General features: G+C 36.9%; 1 protein-coding gene across 2 annotated transcripts in view; it reads left to right on the top strand.

Moving 5' to 3' along the window:
• Nucleotides 1-19,994, top strand: part of LOC306849590 (1-phosphatidylinositol 4,5-bisphosphate phosphodiesterase eta-2-like) — a gene marked incomplete at its 5' end in the record, with an annotated part of 133,334 nt that overhangs the window by 78,105 nt on the left and 35,235 nt on the right. The window contains one exon of one of the 2 annotated variants that reach the window (XM_079384747.1): nt 15,807-16,053. The exons of the other annotated variant lie outside the window; for it this stretch is intronic. Within the exon in view, the coding sequence (XP_079240873.1) occupies nt 15,807-16,053 (247 nt within the window). Of the gene's footprint in view, nt 1-15,806; nt 16,054-19,994 lie in introns of those variants that run through there. 2 annotated transcript variants of the gene reach the window in all.

Below are 19,994 nucleotides of genomic sequence, written 5' to 3'. Positions count from 1 at the left end.
ATAGGAATATGAAAACCAAAAGCATCCGCAAAGCAAGCATAAATCAGTTTGGGAGAAATAAAATAACTGATTTATGCAGGGCTTTTCAGAAAGCAAGCAGTTTTCTTGACAAGCTGAGTTTGCAGTTACTGTACGTCACAGACGTACATCTGTGTGCAACAATGGTCATCTAATGACATCTCAGAAGGCACTGGGAGGTCTTGATTGTTAATTGAAAACACAATTAGAGTAAACATAATAGCAATTATAAGCATATTTTTTTTAATCACAATTGTAATAATTAGGCCTCTTTTGTTTTAAATTACCTTAAGAACAAACTAGTTCAAGACCAATGTGAGAAAACCTCCGAAAGAAAGAGGCAAATTGAATAAAATCACTCTGAGTTGCATATGGGAGTTGACAACAGAGTGTTGATAAAATGGGATTTTCCTGTTTTTACTGCACTGTTGCAACTGCAGTGTTTCACGGTTGCCTACCTGTGATGCTCTAATGGTGCACACTATGAACACTAACTTAAAGAATACTTCAAGCATCATCGCTTCCACAAAACCAATCCAAAATAGAAGTGCTCTGACATCCTGAAGTTTTGAGCACCCTTCATCTTGTCAGTGCAAACCCACTGTTTCATATCTGACTGTCACGCTTTCTCAAGATTCCTTAGTGTGTACCTGTGGCCCTTGCCAGCTTCCTGTCAGCTGCATCTGCGCACTGTGTTCATGGCGTGACTCCAGTCTGAAAAACAGAAGCTGCTTATGGACTCTGGGTTTCTCCGATTATGCTTCCATCACTGACGGCTTTTCAAACACGAATGTGTTTTCCTTTTGAAGGTCTATAAAATATAAAACCTTAACATGTTAAACTTGTTATTTTGTAGTACATGCAATATTCTGTTTCTTGCATTCATGTTTTCATTTGAAATCTGTAGGCATCTTTTTTTTCAAGTAATTGATCACATGGGATTATAGGACTGTCATGGTGTTGCCACACTAGAGCTTTTGTTGTGCACTCAAGTCAGTTTGATGTCAGAGCTTGGTTCGTTTGGTTAGTGTGAAAGCTGTTTTTGAAACTAAGCACTATTGAATTATTTCCTTGCAAAGATGGTCTAGAGTAGCTTCACATGGACACCGTTCACAGTTCACTATTGGTGAAAAAGTAATCTAGCCTAGAAAGCATAAGTGAACTTTACTGATGACATACAATTTGCCTGTTTTAATATAATGCATTTCTTATGTTTGCTTGTCTAAGCAGAAACTTTCTTTTAGAGAGCAGTTTGAATCATGAATCTCTTGCAATTCATCCACGGACAGAAGCACAAGTTTGTGTGTGTTAAGGTTTGGTAGTAATAACAAAGGGACAAAAACATCACAAACATTGAGTCATGTCTAGAGTGATAAACAGCTGCCTCAAGTATGCACAGTTGCATTGAAGTTGGTGACAGATATATAACCTAAAAAAACTAAAAATAACCTTTGGGGGTTAGAGGACGGAACTGAACTTGAGTTTAAACGAAGCAACTCAACATAAGAAAACCTCCACATCTCAATAAAACCTTTTGTCTGATACAGCACTAAAGATAGCCCCTAAAGATACAACATTTTTAAGATCACAAGGTCTAAAGACTAAGCTTACTTAATACTAGTCTTATTGTTTATAAGACATACTATGAGAGGATATTGGTGTGTAATTGTTGCTGGACTGTCCCACTTGTTGAGAGCATCATCACCATGAGAAGGTATGAAGAGTAAAGTTACTTGTTATACAATGAAGATAGCTTTGTTCCATAAACACAGGAGGCATCACTCTGTTACTAAAAACCATTGGGCACTGTATTTAATTCTGAGGTTCGACAACAAACTGTGCTGCTTAACTTTCATCTCTGAACATGTCTCAGGGGGGCTAGTCTCAGCTTTAGATTCGCCCACGGATCATCTACTGATACATATTGCACTCACAAATGGCAAATACTTTCTCTGGGTGACTTTAAGCAATTTTTAAGGCTCAAACTTGGAATGTTTTTACCAGCCTGCGAGGAAACAAAGTTTTCAAGTTTTCAGGCTACTATCTGAATATGAACTTGTCAGTGGATTTGGTCCATGGGATTGAATCTCTGAAAGATATATCCAGTAGTTTTGGGACACTCACTGTAAATGCAAATATTGTTATTGTGTAGGATTAGGAATATAGAATAAGGTCATGTAGAAAAAGGCATTAATTTGTGCTTAATTACTACTAATAAATGGCTAATATTCTAGTAAAATGCATGCTAATAAGCAACTAGTTAACAAATAACAACTACCTTACTAACTATTAATAAGCAGCATATTGGGAATTTGTTGAGGAAAAGTCATAGTTAATAGTGAATAAGTGTTCTCTATTCTAAAGTGTTACCGAAAGTTCTAAGTACAAATGGGATTTGAGCAAATGTATAAAAGGTTAAAGTCAAATCCAAATTCAAAACCATTGTGACACAAAGGTTTAAATTAGATCGAGAGCAGCGCATTCAGTCTTGACAACAACTTTCTCTCTCATAGCATGCTGCTTCCATTTATTTGTTTGCCTTTCCTGAGATACAGCTTTTGAAGACCTCACACAAGTATTTCATTAGAATGTCTCTGAGAGAAATTCCTCAGTGGAAAGGATGTCAGGCACTGGCATCTGAATACCACTTCAGGCATCTATAGACTGCAAATACCCAGCTGAAAAGATGTTAGAGGTGAGAAGCATCACTTAACCAAAAGACCGCTCAACTTTTGAGAACTCTGACACTTTCTTCGATGGTACTTTGAGCTTTTCCTTGATTACTTCACACTGAACTGCCTCTTCTGTTGTGCTTTGAGGAGATCAAGCTCTGTTCAGTGTACCTAACATGGCGTCTCTCTGGTAGGGAAGAGGAAGAAAAAGCTGTTTTGTACCTGAGCAATGGTGTCGTAAAATTTGACAGTGGAGAACAGAGGATTTTACTAAATTCTAGTCAATGAAATAGTTAATCTTCTTCGATTTTATTTGAAGCTCCTGTGCTGCCATTATTGATCATTTTGTTATTATAATCATTATTTTAATAATGATTGAGTTCCTGTTATTTTATTTGAAAGGCTCTGTGATTCCTCTGCTCAAACTACTCTTCAGCTTCATGTGTAGATTTCATCTTTTCTCTTTTTTTTATATAGCAATATCGAGGGTACTATTTAGATGTCTGTCTTTGCAACTAAGGTACATGGAATTGTACAGGCCATTTAAAGAGAAATATAGCCCATTCTTATATGTCGAAATGACAGTATGAAATTTTAGCCCATAATGAATACTAAAAACCTTTTGTGCTTTGCTGATATGGTGAGATTTGATTTGTGCTTTTTCTAAAATATGGCAGAAAAGATTGCTCTTGCAGAGACAAAGCTAGCTGCATGTGGGAGGTGTGCTTTTATGCTGAAGACAGTGAAACATGCTGGTGTTTGTGTACATGTTTTTTACTGTGTTAGTACTGTGAGCTGTAGTCACAGGTAGACAATGTGACAACCCAAACTCACACTCTCACAAACACAGGCCTGCACACATTCAGTAAGATCAGAAGCCACAAAAAGACTGAATTTATTGTCCAAACGTCTATGTGTAAGTGAGCATTGCGATGACATGCTTATGCATTTGATATTGCTCCTTGAGATCTAATAGTTTCCTATTTGCCTGATTTTGTTCATAGCACTAGCACATATAATTACCTACTGAGATGTGTTCAAAATTGCTGAGCTGTCATGTGTGTGTTCTTTGTTTGTTCTCTGAAGTTTCTTTTTTCCTGAAGAGGCCCCTAAATCAAGCCAATCATAATTTTGCCAGACAGGACATGAATGTTCTACTTTGTAAAATCTGGCCAAAAATGTCTTTAGGATATGTGCAAGTGCAAGTTCTTTAGGATATAATGCATACGTTTATTTATCTAGGATACCATTCATAGATTACACATCAAATCCCAGAGATGCTTAATGGGTGGGAGTGAGTCATGGCACATGTTGAGTAATGGGACTTAACCTGAATCTCTCAGGGAGTGTTTGTGCATTTATGTATTTATTTACATCCAATGAAAGAGCATATCAACCATTCTAATCCTCCCCCATTAATTTGTGTCAAAAATTAAATATGGCTCTACTCTGACTGAAGTCTGTTAGTGTAACATTTCTTCAGCCCAATTTGTTTAATAAACTAGGTTATTTTTTGGAAACAGACACTTGGCAAAATCATGGTCATCCATCATTTTGCCATAGTAACATATACAAGTGCTACGTGTTACAACAAACCAGTTTTACGTAGAGAGCTGTCTTTCTCCATAAGCAGAATAAATGCAACTGGTATTAGACACCAGTCATTTTCATTTCAGGAAGAGCAGTCAGTGTCGTCTATAGGCACAGGATTAGCTAAACCAGAACATGTGAGCCCCCTCCCAACCCTAGCCTTCGCCCGGGGAAAGTTTAGCAGCAGGGCACCGTATCCTTTCCCCTGTGTCGCCATCTGTTCATTCAGACTCCCTTTCTCTCCACACTGGAGGCTGCCCTCTCTTTGCCGCTTTTGCCGCTTGTGATCCAACAGGAGCGTTTCCTGTGAGGGATGTGTGAGTGTGAGGGGAAGAGCTATGTGATTTCTCTTTCATCTGAGATACAATTAGTGATAATCAAAACAGGCCTGCTTGCTTTTGAAAAGGACAGAACACAAACTCAATACATGCAAATTGAAGGAGGGTTATTCTTTCAACAAAGCATATAAATATATTAAGAAGACCAGGGCTAGTTGTCACACAAGGAAGTTGTCACAGCGGTTATTGTATATATTTGTAAGTACAGTATAAGGTTTTGAGTCAAAACTCCAACTACGCTAGTAGAACCCTTTTTTAATGAATTCTATATTCTATATAGAACAGTACACAGTAAACTAGTTATTTACCAGTAAACAGTAAATTACAGTAAAATAATGCCAGTGTGTTACACACATAACAACACAACTTAGGCTCTTTAGATTTTGACCCTGTATTTCGACTTGATATACAGTAGAAAAATCTCTTTCAAAATTATGAATATTTAAACAACTTGAAATACATTGTTCAAACATACACAGATAATTATGAAATCCATTAGCAATGGGTTTCTTTCCCAAACATAAGTGCTCAAGAAATCCATTTATTGTGCATCACACACGGTTTCATTTCTCTAAAGTCTATTAAACATATACTTATTGGAAAAATGTGTCTCAACCTACATTTTGAGGATCATATAGCCAGCTCCATATTTATGTATTTTCTGACATGGTAAATTTGCTCAGTAGCGCACCTGGTACAGCATTGCACCTGTGATGAGAAGCGCTTGGGTATGATTTCCATGAAACATGAGCCACGGTAAAAGCTCAGACTTGTAGAAGCATGCTAAAATAATTTGCTCCAACAAATGAACTTAAAAACATTGCGTCCAGTAAATTTCTTAACAGTATTATCAACACAGAACAATTATCCACCATCACAGTAGCTAATTTAGGTGAGTAAAGCATCAACACAGTTGTAATTGCTGAACAGGCTACACATATGATTGACACTACCATTTTATTATTTCATCATTAAGATGTTTAATCATTATGTTTAAGAAAGTGGTTCTAGCTAAAAGCTAATTAGTTATCTTGAGACCAAAAAAATAAATAATGGCTGTATGAATTTAATGTATGCTGTTAAGATGACCACTAATGGCTTTCATTGGTTAGTCAGTAGCTATTTTTGTCATAATTATGCAGTGTGTACAGATCAGCTGCTGTATTCATTGTTCTCAGTAGATTATTATTGCTATAAATGCATTGCAGTGATGTGCATGATAAACTTAAATGGTCAATTCTCCCAAAAAGGAAAATGTTGTTGTTATTTGCTTTGCTATTTTTATTTAATTTCTTTTCTTTGGAGCATAAACATCAAAAAGCATATAAATGTTATATTTTGGAACAATCTTCATGCAGCTTCATCCATACAACAATAGTTCATTGTGATCATGTCTATCAAAGGACAAACATATAACCAAAAACCATCATGACAGAGTCATAAAAGCAGCTCAAATTAGACTTGCACTATATTCCAAGTCTAAAGCAATTTGATAACCTGTTAATGGACTGGTATTTTTATCCATATTTCATTTAAAGTAAACATTTCACAATAAAATGACCAAAGTGATTCATTTCAATACAATAACTATAAACAAAGTTATATATATGTAAATAAATCACTCTGGTATGCAATTGTAATAGTTATACCAAGAATGTCTAATTCTGCTACTGGAGGGCCACTGTTCTGCAGATTTTAGCTCCAACCCTAGTTAATCCCATCTGACCCAGTTAATCAGACTCTTCAGACCCACTAAAAACGTTCAAGCAAGTGTGTTGGAGCTGGTTGGAGTTGGCTGGAAACTCTGCAGGACAGTGGTGCTCCAGGAGCAGGTTTGGACACCCCTGGGTTATACATTAGCCAAAGAATATAACCACACATTCAGAAACTCTTATCCCAACCTGTCCCACATCTTGTGTTAATATCCTTTGGCATCAGAATGAAAAGGAAGTTGGTAGCCCAATAAAAGTCCCCCATTCTGGACCATAGAACAGTGTTTCTAAGTTCTGCTCCTGGGGGTGTCTCAGCGCTGCTCAATTGAGGTGTTATACCAATCTGACATGGCCCATTCAGGCCATTAAGAACTCTACTAATGAGCTCATGAGTTGCAATAGATGTGTTAGACAGGGATGTGCTGTGCTGCGGGCAGACCCAGGAGCAGGATTGTGAAATACTGCACTAAAACATCATGCAAAGATAACGCTGGCTTCAAGTCATGTCAGAACGATCACATTTACGAGATAAATGCCTCATAAACCACAATGTCATAATTACCAGTGGAAAACACAGGATTGTTCATAAGCGGCAACTGTTTGAATTGGGGACGTGCTGATTAGAGATTCGTGCCAGAATATTTATACAGTATGTGGTAGGAATAGTTTGGAGGAATTTTTTGTACTGATGCTTGCCAAGGAAATAAAAGTAATTTTCCATCATTTTCCAGAGGTACAACAATAATACAATTCATACTGCATGTGATTCTAGTCACACGTTATATTAGGTGGCCTTAACTTCTAATCATTTGATACAATATAATTACTATGTACATAAATACTGATGCATTATAATTACATTGCATTTAATTTACATTTGTATTTACACAGTTAACTTTAGCCCCAACCTATCACGGTGCACACAGCAGGGAGGAATACGAGACTAGGATGTAACTCAAATTAACAGTCTTTAATATAATCCAACAAGGCAGGGCTGACAGACAGGAACACCGGGGAGTAATGAGTAGACCAGGCAAAATCTAAAATAAATACACAGGATAATCATAGAAAATTAGACAAACACAGCTGGACAGGAATTAACTAATAATCACACTTAACAAGGACAGGAAACAAACCAAATAAGGACACAAGAGGTGGGAACACAAGACACACACGACAGAGGACTGACACAACCCTTACTCTAATACTAATCTTAACCCCAACCTTACCCTTACTCCTAAACCTAACTCTAGCCCTTATAATCCTAACCCTAACCCTTCCCTTACTATTAAACCTAACCATACCTCAAACTCATTAACAGTAAATGCAAGAATATTCTAGAACAACATATAGGTACACAGTAAATCCATAGTCTTGTTGGTATTTAATGTTAGTACAAAGCAGTTAAGGCCATCTAACATAAAGTGTGACCGTGTATCTGTTGCTCTTCATTTTGTTGCACAAGGGCTTTCTGTCATTGTAAGTGAAATATGAAATTGACCAACCATTTTTTTTCTTTCTCATATCAACATCATATACAGGTGCATCTCAGAAAATTAGAATATGGTGAAAAAGTAATTTTTTTTCTTGTAACTTATTTCAAAAGTGAAACTTTCATATATTTTAGATTCATTACATGTAAAGTAAAACACTTCAAAAGTTTTTTGTTTTAATTTTGATGATTAGAGCTTACAGCTCATGAAAGTCAAAAATCAGTAAGGAATGGCATGGAAGCGATCAGCCTGTGGCACTGCTGAGGCACTATTGAGCCTTCAGCTCGTCTGGATTGTTGGATTGACTGTTTCTCATCTTTCTCTTGAAAATATTCCATAGATTCCATTATGGGGTTCAGGTCAGGCATCTTGGCTGGCCAATCAAGCACAGTAATATCATGGTCAGCAAAGCACTTGGAAGGTGCTAAAGTTCTGCTGGAAAAGAAAATCAGCATTTCCATAAAGCTTGTCAGCAGATGGAAGCATAAAGTGCTCCAAAATCTCCTGGTAGACGGCTGCATTGCCTTTGGACTTGATAAAACACAATGGACCAACACCAGTAGACGTCACAGCACCCCAAATCATCACTGACTTCGGAAACTTCACACTGGACTTCAAACAGCTTGAATTCTGTGCCTCCCCACTCTTCCTCCAGACTCCAGACCTTGATTTCCAAATGAAAAGCAAAATTTGCTTTTATCTGAAAAGAGGACTTTGGACCACTGAGCAACAGTCCAGTTATTTTTCTCCATAACCCAGGTAAGAAGCTTCTGACGTTGTTTCTGTTTCAGAAGTGGCTTGGTAGCCCTTTTCCTGAAGACGTCTGAGCGTGGTGACTCTTGATGCACTGACTCCAGCTTCAGTCCACTCCTTGTGAAGCTCTCACAAGTGTTTGAATCAGCTTTGGTTGAGAGTATTCTCAAGCTTGTGGTCATCTCTGTTGCTTGTGTACATTTTCCTATCCAATTTCTTCCTTCCAGTCAACTTTGCATTTAATATGCTTTGATACAGCACTCTGTGAATAACCACCCCTTTCAGTAAAGACCCTCTGTGACTTACCCTCTTTGTGGAGGGTGTCAATGATCGTCTTCTGGACCATTGCCAAGTCAGCAGTGTTCCCCATTATTGTGGTTTCAAAGAACAAGAGATACCCAGAATGTATACTGTATGGATGTTCATTTATTGAAACTCAAATCTAAATATTCTAATATTTTGAGATACTGATTTTTGACTTACATGAGCTGTAAGCTCTAATCATCAAAATTAAAACAAAATAACTTTTGAAGTGTTTTACTTTACATGTAATGAATCTAAATTATATAAAATTTCACTTTTTGAAATAAGGTACAAGAAAAAAATTAACTTTTTCACCATATTCTAATTGTCTGAGATGCACCTCACATTTCTAGACTCATAAGTAATTTCTTCCCATGATGATTTGAAGGGATGAGGCAGAAGCAGACAAAATGTCTCATTAGCTTGCTGGTGAGTGAATATTTCTGGAGAAGAACACAAGACCCACCTAAGCCAGATGGTCGCTGATGAGGGCTTTCTTCTCCTTTTCACACTTCAGTCTCGTTCATTTTAGACAATGTGTGCAGTTGGATCTTGCTCTCAGAATAGAGTAATGGGCGAAGGCGGCATGGCACTAGCCACGGCATATGTTGGCAAACATTGGTTTGTTGGTAACATTGGTTGTTTAACTAGATAACCATATGCCCAATGTGTTGAAGGTGAGCTTCCAATTCCTTCAAGAGTCCTGCAGAACCCCATATCCTGAGTCTGGACTTTCCATTGGGCACATAATGCCAGCATGCATCTATGAGGTTGGCCTTGCTGTCAAAATTGCCCCTTCACATCTGTTTCCCTTGTTAATGTTGTTCAGCAACATGCCAGCTTTAATCTGCAGAGGCATCTGAGCTACTCCTCTAGCCTCTCAAGTCTCTCTGTCTCATAGATTCGTACCAAAACATTTACTTTTTGTTAGGAAAAATCTCATGGTTAGCGGCCCTGGACTTTACAACTACACCACCTCTGTGTTGAACTTCCCTTACATGTTGAATGACACCCTGTTTAACATCAAGTACCTGTATACACGTCAGAAAGAAACATCTCTTCTTATTAAGGGACAGGATAATCTATCAAAGAAACTGAGAACTTGTATCTGGGATTAAGTTGTGGGAACTCCTGCTGGAATTTAAAAGCAACTTTTCTAAAAAGGGATGTTGGACAGATGCATCCAGTGCAGCATGACATTCACATTGGGGATTCTGCAGAAAGGATACAAAAGCCCAACCATGAGAGACTGGTCAGCTAAAGCTATCCAGCAACACTTCAGTAGTTTATTTAAGCTATACTGTAGCTTTATATTATCAGATGTCTGTTTGTGCATGACTGACCACTGTAACAAGCAGGACCAACATATCAAAACCCTGTATTGCCTTTGAAAAAAAGCACTGACTGAGGCCCCAGTTGTTCAAGACGTTATAAAAACATTACAAGGTAAGGTAAAGGTTGTCAAGTTTCATTTATTAATGTAACACTTTATACAGAACAGATTGTTTCAAAGCAGCTTTACATAAATAAACAGGAAAATAGTGTTTAAGTTGCAAAATAAATACATTGTGTAATAACTTCAAGTTCAGCTATAAAACTGAATCTGAATTGTCTGGTCTATGAATGAATGAATGATGCATTTATTTAGCGATTTTATTGTGTATTACCGTACACCCAAAGCGCTTCACAATCATGTGGGGGTCTCTCCTCAACCACCCCCAGTGTGCAGTATCCAATTGGATGATGTGACGGCAGCCAGAGTACAACAGCGCCAGTGCGCTCACCACACACCAGCTACAGGTGGAGAGGAGAGAGTGATAGAGCCAATCAAGCGGAGTCTAGTCTATAATCTAGTCTAGTTTTAGTTGACTAAATATTAGAAGAGTTCAAAAAATCGATATGGTTTAGTTAAATTGTAATGAATTAAGAAATTCTCTAAAATTGCCAAGCTCATACTCCTAGAGAAAACATCTATTAGCCTGTTAATATGAATGACATTAAGGTTTGATTATGCAATACAGACCCAGATTTAACTGTGGTGACATATAACGTCTTTATTTATCTTAAAATGAAATATAAGCACATTAATTAAACAAAAACAAGAACATGGTCTTCTTTTCAAGAGAAGACCAGTTGTTAGATACGCTTTCTTTATAACAACTTGCAAACAACATTCTTCATTCTTTAAAGCAGACATATTTATTTGTATAAATTAAACACGTTAATCCTTATTAAAGGTAGTTGTATTGACATTAAGAACACAGACAGTAGTATATTAGGATGCTGTCACTTTAAGACCTAATGCACAGATCCAGTATACTAATACATGTCCGATATTAACCCAGCTGTTTACTTTCACTTAAAGAGATAGTTCACCCAAAAATGAAAATTTGATGTTTATCTGCTTACCCCAAGGGTATCCAAGATGTAGGTGACTTTATTTCTTCAGTAGAACACAAACAACGATTTTTAACTCAAACTGTTGCAGTCTGTCAGTCATATAATGCCAGTCAATGGGACTCACGGCTTTGAGAGTCAAAAAAAAACATACACAGACAAAACCAAATTAAACCCTGCGGCTCGTGACGATACATTGAGGTCTAAAGACGAAACAATCGGTCTGAGCAAGAATCTGAACAGTATTTATATAGTTTTTTACCTCTGATCCACCGCCCCGTCCATCTGTCCTGAGCGCTTTCTCAACAGCCGGCATGTCTTCTTTTTCTTGCATTATGGCGGATCGCAGACTTATAAGTGCATTACCGCCACCTATCTCTCAAATGGACCATTGACACTCTATCTACAATCTCAATTAGGAGTGTCAATGGTCCATTTGAGAGATTTGGTCAATTTGGTTTTGTCTGTGTATGTTGTTTTTTTTTTTTCTCTCAAAGCCGTGAGTCCCATTGACTGGCATTATATGACTGACAGACTGCAACGGTTTGAATTAAAAATCTTTGTTTGTGTTCTACTGAAGAAACAAAGTCACCTATATCTTGGATGCCCTTGGGGTAAGCAGATAAACATAACATTTTAATTTTTGGGTGAACTATCCCTTTAAGATATAACCAAGTATGTGCACATGAATACTCATCAAAATCAACATTTTGACACTTTTCTGTGTATTTGTCCAATCAAGAGGGATAGTTGAGTGCTCAATTCAGTACTCATACACGGTCAGAAATGCAGCTTTTTGTGTGTGCGGTTCAGGTGTGTGTACACAGAAAACAGTACCAAAGTTATTGAAATTCATCCATTTTTCTCTTCTTATTTTCCCCCAGACATTAACATTTCTGAATGTTTTTGAGACATGCAGCAAGTGTATGCTAACTTATGTCCTGCCAGGTAGATTAGTATTTTACAATTCAAATGTTCGTATCTAACCTTCCTACCACGCAGGAGAATAGTTCTGATTGGACCTCTTTCCAAATTGTCCCTCCCTAACATCTTTCATTTATTGATGAAAATGTCAATAGATTTTCAGCATGCTTTTTATCATTCATAACTGGTTTTATTTATTTATCTTCTCGTTTTCACCAGTGAAAAATGTTGCTGACGAAAACTATGTTAAAAATGATTAATCAACTAAACTAACACTGCCAGCAAGTTTCAGCATGATTTAGTAAATGTTGAATTCATATACACTTTGTTAGTTTAAGATTTTTTTTTATCAGTAAAGCATATGAAGGTGGTCTGGTAGAAGTGTGTTCAAGTACAAACCATGAATTCTCAAGTCTTGCTTTTGAAAACAGATGCAGTGCCTTTGCTGACCCCATCTTGCCCTTCAGATTGACCGCAGTAGGCAGCCGTGTGCTTGTGGGTGTAAAGGTTTCTCAGGTGCAGTCTGGGGCCGAGCATTTAGAACATAGCAGGGAATTCAGGCAGACAGAGCACTGACGCTGTACTTTACACCAGGCATTTGCTATCACAGCATGACCCCTGCTTTTCCTTTGACCGGCAACCTGTCAATGGAAATTTGTACATGCAGGACCATTATGCAGTGACTTTTTCAACCAGCAATTTTCTTCCTAAAAATTTATTTTCTAATTATCTTTTAGCATTTTCCCTGGCACACATAATGAATTCAAATCATTTTGCTTCCTAGCTTTTTTAAAATGCAAGACAATCAGTGCCGCGGTATAATTTCCTCTGCCTGAGGAAATCTTTGGACAGTAAGGCTTCTTTCTCATTTTCAGCTAACAGAAAAGCCTACTGTAGATCATTTCCTTAAATGTGTTCTGTGTTTTCACTGTAGACAGTACAGATCCTTTAGTAAAAAAACCTAATTAACCTTTAGGTGACGGAGCACACTTTCGTACTGTACTTTTCCAAACACAGAGCCAGGAAAAACAAAACCCCCCATCTCGCTAACACATGCGTTACCTGAGCTACCTACAATACCTGGCTCTAAATCAATGCTTGTGATGCAAACTTATGTTAGACTGAGGAGGTAACCATAGCAACAGCACTCAGCTTGAGCGATTTCCTTTAGGATCAATATGGGATGGTACATTAGCCCATTATTATTTATCACTTTATTACAGATTTATGCATCATATCTATTTTAAGACAAAATATACATTAAGTAGATATTATAGTTATCCTTTAAAAGCTGACTGTAAGTATAATATGCACACTGCTCATGAAACAAGAACATACCGCATTGAACCGAACAAAAGCTTTGAACCCAGTTAGCATTTAATGTAATGCAGCTCCAGTATAAAAGGTTACAGCACAATTTCTTGAGTCTTTTTAGTTGTCTCTCAGTTCAGGAGGTGGTTTACTTGTAATAGATTATTTTATGACCACATGTCCAACACTCACTGACACGTGATTAATAATATTGAGTAATAATGACTAGTAAGTCATGTATATTGCAGTGTACAACAGCGCTCTTCTTGCTTGTTGGGTTTCCTTGTCATTATTTCTTTATAAAACCTGGATTTTATTTGATAAAAGGGTTTTCATTGAACTCCCTCTGTCTGTTGATAAATGGTCTTTCTGAGCTTTTTACACTTTTATCATTTTAAGGTTCATGTTTTGTCAGGATTTACAGAATATCACACCAAAAAGCCACCAAGAAAATGTATAAATGTGGCTTGGGTCAATGTTCTCTCTGAGTTGGTAGTGACTCGTCCAAAAACTGGATGAAAAAACTAAAACCCCAATCTTGTGGGATTGGTGGGGAGGTAATTGAGAAGTGTGTAGCAATGAAATAATTAACAGGCCTAAATTTAAGATTTTCATATTTGAATTGCCTATTAAAAAATTCCCTCCATTCGGATTGCACAGTAATAAACTTAATGTGATGCATATTTGACTGTCATACAGGAATGAAACAGATAAGAAACATTAAAAAAAATGGAACAGGTTATTATTAACTATATGCATCTATTTAATTTAAATAATCATATTTTCAAAATGCATTTCTTTACATTTGTTTCCAAATCAGCATAAAAGTGTTAATTGTAAAACATTTTCATTAAAAAGTATGAACATGGTTAAAAATGTGACTAAGTGTGGAACAAACAATATTTGTTCAATTAAAATGTATGTTATATGTTATATGTGTCAGTCCTCTGTCGTGTGTGTCATGTGTTCCTGCCTCTTGTGTCCATATTTGGTTTGTTTCCTGTCCTTGTTAAATGTAATCATTAGTTAATTCTTGTCCAGCTGTGTTTGTCTAATTGTCTATGATTATCCCTTGTATAATAGTCCTGACCACAACGATGAACCAAAGCCCATCAGAAGCAGCTTTTAAATAATAACATATATAGAAGATGCACAGTGTCATTCACACAAGCACTAAACACCATCATAGAGAGACTCATTAAACTGAAATATGCAATATTCATGAATTTAACATTATTAGACGTAACATCAATTATGTTTATTAGGGTTGTATAAGAAAAAACTAAGAAGAAACATAGTTATTTAAAAGGAAAATCATCAAATTCAAACTAAATTTGAAACGCAACGTAGGGAATTCTGGGAACGCCAATTTACATTTTAAATTTTACAGGAACTTACCGTTAACCAATTAACAGGTTTTAGGCTGTAGCGTTTTCACAGTTTTTTTACCGTTAAAATCACGGTCATTTTTTATTGATTGATAGTGTACAAATATATATAATTTATTTTACCTAGAATATCCATGTACACTTTTTGTGCTTGTTTTATCTTCCCCATCTTATTATTATAAGTCAAATCTCTTAGAAAGGTAACAGCACACCCCTCCTCAACATGCTGGATTATTTGAGATATCATTCATGCCTGTAGCACAAATGATGCAGAAAGAGCTGTACATCAAATCTTAATAGTCAGGGTTAAGAATATATTCATATAGTATGAGCAATAATGATAGTGATTGCTTTAGCAAGAGCCGCTAAAAACTCCAATGATCTTCCTGTTTATGAGCAAATGCAATTGCATTACACCATTACTTTGAAGTTCATTGGTTGGAAAACAATCATGGGGATGCTTTTATGATTATAGGAAGAGCCGATAAATGGAATGAACTCTCTCTCTCTTCCTCTGTGTCTGTGCTGTGGTTCTGTGCGCAATAAGCTACCTAAATCCCCCAGGCCTGGATTACAGTTCTGGGGGATTTAAGTGTCGGCTTGACAGGTGTTACACAGTCAATAAGTTAGCATCTTTACTAGTACGGCATCTCACAGCGTGCCATCAGAAAGACAGCTCCAGCCTGGACTGAAGATGCTAAAGCTGTTCTGATGTCTGCAAGACTATCCTTCAAATCCTGCGGGTTTGGACGTATTGTTTTATGTTCTTGCCGTTAGATTTTCTCGTGAAACAGTGTTGGATGGAGGTTTGCCTAGAGCTTTGTTTGACACAGTGGTTGTAAGGGCAGGAATCAGAGGAAACAAGAAAGAAATCAAGAACTCTACTGAAGTCGGCAACAACAGAGCGATGTGCGCCACTGTGCTGCCTGCCAGTTCGGTCACTTCTGTCGTGATGCCCCCAACATTAGCGCCCCAGATGAAGCCCGCGCTTGCTGCTAAACTGGCAACACCTTCAGCCCGAGTGGTGAACCCAATGGTGGCAGCCGCCTGCTCTAAAGCTCTCCACAAACTGACCCTGTCACGGCTCCTGGCGGGATTCTTTTGGACGGTGGATAGTTCTGTGTACGGATCCAAATGGAAGCTAGGCTTATTTGGTAAGAGTCAAAAAACCTGGATAAATCGATTTACTCTTACCATCTTTGTTTTTAAATAAACTTACTAAATTTTTTCAGTTTAGTGGATTGCCAAAGTCATTTTGTGAAGTGGCATGTCTTTGAAAGATTATTCCAGAGGGTGTTTGGCAAGATTTTGATTTTGCTTTTTTAATTCCCCTATAAATCAGAAACATTTTTTATTTGTACAGTAGACTGTAAAGAAAAAAAAGTTGAGTCAACTTAAAATTTTAAAGAAACCAGCTTCAGCAGATTTTTGAGTTTTCTCAACTTGTTGTTTTAAGTTTATACAACAAAAAGTTGAGAATCCCCTACAAAAATAAGTTGAGAGAACTCAAAAATCTGCTGAAGCTGGTTGCCTTAAAATTTTAAGTTGGCTCAACTTTTCTTTTTACAGTGTATATATAATATGGCTATCAATTTCCCAAGGTAAATAAAACAATTTTATTATATAGACCCTCTGGCCCATACATCAAGGCAAGTGATAGGCTTATGTGTAATACATTGCATTGGGGAAGTCATGGCCTAATGGTTAGAGAGTCGGACTCGTAATCCAAAGGTTGCGGGTTCGAGTCTCGGGCCGGCAGGAATTGTAGGTGGGGGGAGTGAATGTCCAGCGCTCTCTTCACCCTCAATACCACGACTGAGATGCCCTTGAGCAAGGCACCGAACCCCCAACTGCTCCCCAGGCGCCGCAGCATAAATGGCTGCCCACTGCTCCGGGTGTGTGTTCACGGTGTGTGTGTGTTCACTGCTGTGTGTGTGTGTGTTCACGGTGTGTGTGTGTTCACTGCTGTGTGTGTGTGTGTTCACGGTGTGTGTGTGTTCACTGCTGTGTGTGTGCACGATGGATGGGTTAAATGCAGAGCACGAATTCCGAGTATGGGTCACCATACTTGGCAGTATGTCACTTCACTTCACTTTTTAAAGCAATTTTATGTTTTTGTCACTGATCTGGTTTGATGTCGATGTAGCCTGTCCCAATAACCACTCTTGCAGTCTTTGCACTTGACAACTTGTCTGTTTGTATGACGTATTTCTTGCATTTGGCCCAAGTGTGCAGGTGAGCATAAGGTTACGTGTGTGCAGAACTTTTGATTACCTGATGGGACACACTTACGACACTGTGTTGTAAAGCTGTAAGTAAAGTTTTAATAAAAACTTCTAAATGTCCCTGTGGAATAAACAAAACACTTTAATTGTGGTGCTTCTAATGTTTTACCAAATATTCATCTCCACATCATTTAAATGTGCAACACTTCACATTTTACTGCCAAATGATATGTTATACTGTATCTAATTAATTTACCTTAAAGTGGAATTTTTTCTTCAACCCGACAATTTCAGGGCACGAGATCCTGAACATGATGAATGATGGGATACGCTTAGCTTCGTCCACTGCTCAAAAGTGGTATTAGAAATAGTGTGGATATAGTGTGCATTAAGGGCGCTGAACTTTTTACAATTTTGCAGACCTGGCACAGTCTTACACACTTAATTCCTGTCTTGTGCACTTGCTCTCAAGTGGCCAAGACCGTATGTATGGGTATTGGTTGGGGTTAAACAGATCACACAATTCATGGCTGAGATTTTTGAGTTGTGATCAGATCATTTTTCGGATCAGTAAAATGGATCACGTCTTGAGACAAACACTATGTACTTTTTTGATGCCACAGCAAAAACTACTAGATTATTAATGACAAGTGAACAGTTAGTAATAAAATATATATTACGAAAAAATATATACAAATTCCAAGCATAAATAAATAGAACAAAGTTTATATAAAATAAGGTCTAACTGTAGTACTCAGGTACAGAAATGTACTAATTAAGTGTAAAAAAAACTGCATAGTGTTCACTGTATAAATTAAATATATATTAATATTTGTGAGAGTTATGGTTGTTTTAAGACCGAATGCACAGCTCCAATATAATGATATACATCTGATTTCTTTCTGTTTACATTCACTTCACTTAAGACATAACCCACTGTGCTTCTGAAAATACTTGATGAAATGGTTGAGATCATTTTGTGTGTGGGTCTGTTTAAGCGCAAGGAGATGTGAAAGAGAACTGAATTCTGTGTTTGCATGCTTTCTGAAATGTGACTCTCTGTGTACGCTTTGAGTGTGTGAGCACAGAAAACAGTGCGACTTTAGTACAACTTCTAAAAAAACATATCTTTGGTAGTTCAACTCCTCTAAAATCACCTATTACTGTCTAAATTTGATCAGTCCGATGGAGTCACACATTCCACAGAAGCATCTTTTAAACTGACATTTCTGACATCCTCATGTTGCTCAAAACTTACATGATTATTTCTGTAGAACACACAAAGAAAATAATGAACTGAATATTTTTTTTTTTTAAATGCATGCTGATCACTAGCTGTGACGTTCAGTTGCAATTTCTCTTGGTTTATTAATAAAAATGGCAATATGCTATATTAAGTTGAAATTTATACCTGTGTTTCCTTGCTAAATCAAAGTTCTACTGCCAAACTAGTTTGTTTGAATATACAGTATAATGAATTACTGCTATAAGTATGGTCATGTTATCTAAAATAAAATAAAATAAAATAAAATAAAATAAAATAAAATAAAATAAAATAAAATAAAATAAAATAAAATAAAATAAAATAAAATAAAATAAAATAAAATAAAATTAAATAAAATTAAATAAAATTAAATAAAATTAAATAAAATTAAATAAAATTAAATTAAAAGCATTTCTTCTTCAATAAACCAGCACTTTCACTAGAGCCACTAAAATAAAAATAAAATAAAATAAAAGCATTTCTTTTCTAAAATGATTTAGAATTTGTTACTTTGTGTAATTTTGTGTTAAATACAGTACTTAAAATATCACACGATCTGCAAATCTATAAGTCAACTGTGAGGCTTGTAAAATTGACAGATCCTTGGCAACAAAGAAATAGCAATTGAATGTTATTGCTGTCATAAAATATAACTATATATATACATTTACTTGCTCTCAAAAACTCTTTCTTGTTGTTTACAGTGTGACATTTGACTTCATCAATGCATTTAGACGCCAAGAAGGCTGATTTCTTTAGTTTGTCATGATAGAAAGGCACCTGTTTGTACATGGGCTGACATATGGGCAATCCCTTTAAGCTTTAATTCCTTGATGGATGCTGCGTGAGAGGTTTACCTTACTTCTGTCTGGCACACATCCTGCAGACGAGCCCCTTTGACCTGCTACATTGCAGCGTTAGAGGATCACCTCTGGTAAACAGGTTTAAACCCCACCAATCACTGCAGTTTCTTTGGTGTCGTTGACTTAACTGAAAACAGTTGTAGCATCTTGTTGCCAACAAGGCTCTTGAGCCAACTCGATTATGTGAGTATTCGAGCTGGTCAATGAGCAACATGACTAGTCATTTTGTTTTTAAATTTCCATTCAGGTTTCTCGAACGCTTCAACCGTGAACCTGGTTTCCATAGCAACCATTTCAGACCCACTAGAGGAGTGTTTTTGATGAGGTACCACATGGGAAACGCTTGCGTTAGACTGCTTTTGCACAACATGGGACATATTCAGTAAAGCTTTCCTTTTTATTTTTTTGGTGTCCACTGTTCAAGCAATCAAAAAGCGGTTCGGCTTAACCCCTATTGACTTTAAACGTCCTGCTGTGTATTCAGCAATTGGGATCAGATCAATTTAAAAGACCACTGCTCTTGCGAGTATATCAAGGAAAAACTACTGAATTTACAGCGCATTAAGCTGGCTCTGCATCGCCCAACTTTTGTTAACCCTGGCTGTAGTTAAAGGTTAATAAATGTTCTTTATCGCCTAATGTTAAGCAAAGAACCCTCTTCATATCATGAACTATTGTCTGTTACTCTTGAGCGTATTACTTTTTTGTCAACATGAAATCCAAAATGACTCAATTTACTCTCT

Source organism: Barbus barbus (assembly GCF_936440315.1).
Source record: "Barbus barbus genome assembly, chromosome: 29".
Taxonomy (NCBI): Eukaryota; Metazoa; Chordata; class Actinopteri; order Cypriniformes; family Cyprinidae; genus Barbus; species Barbus barbus.
Note: the sequence above shows the minus strand (reverse complement) of the source record. Positions and strands in the feature narration are given on the sequence as shown.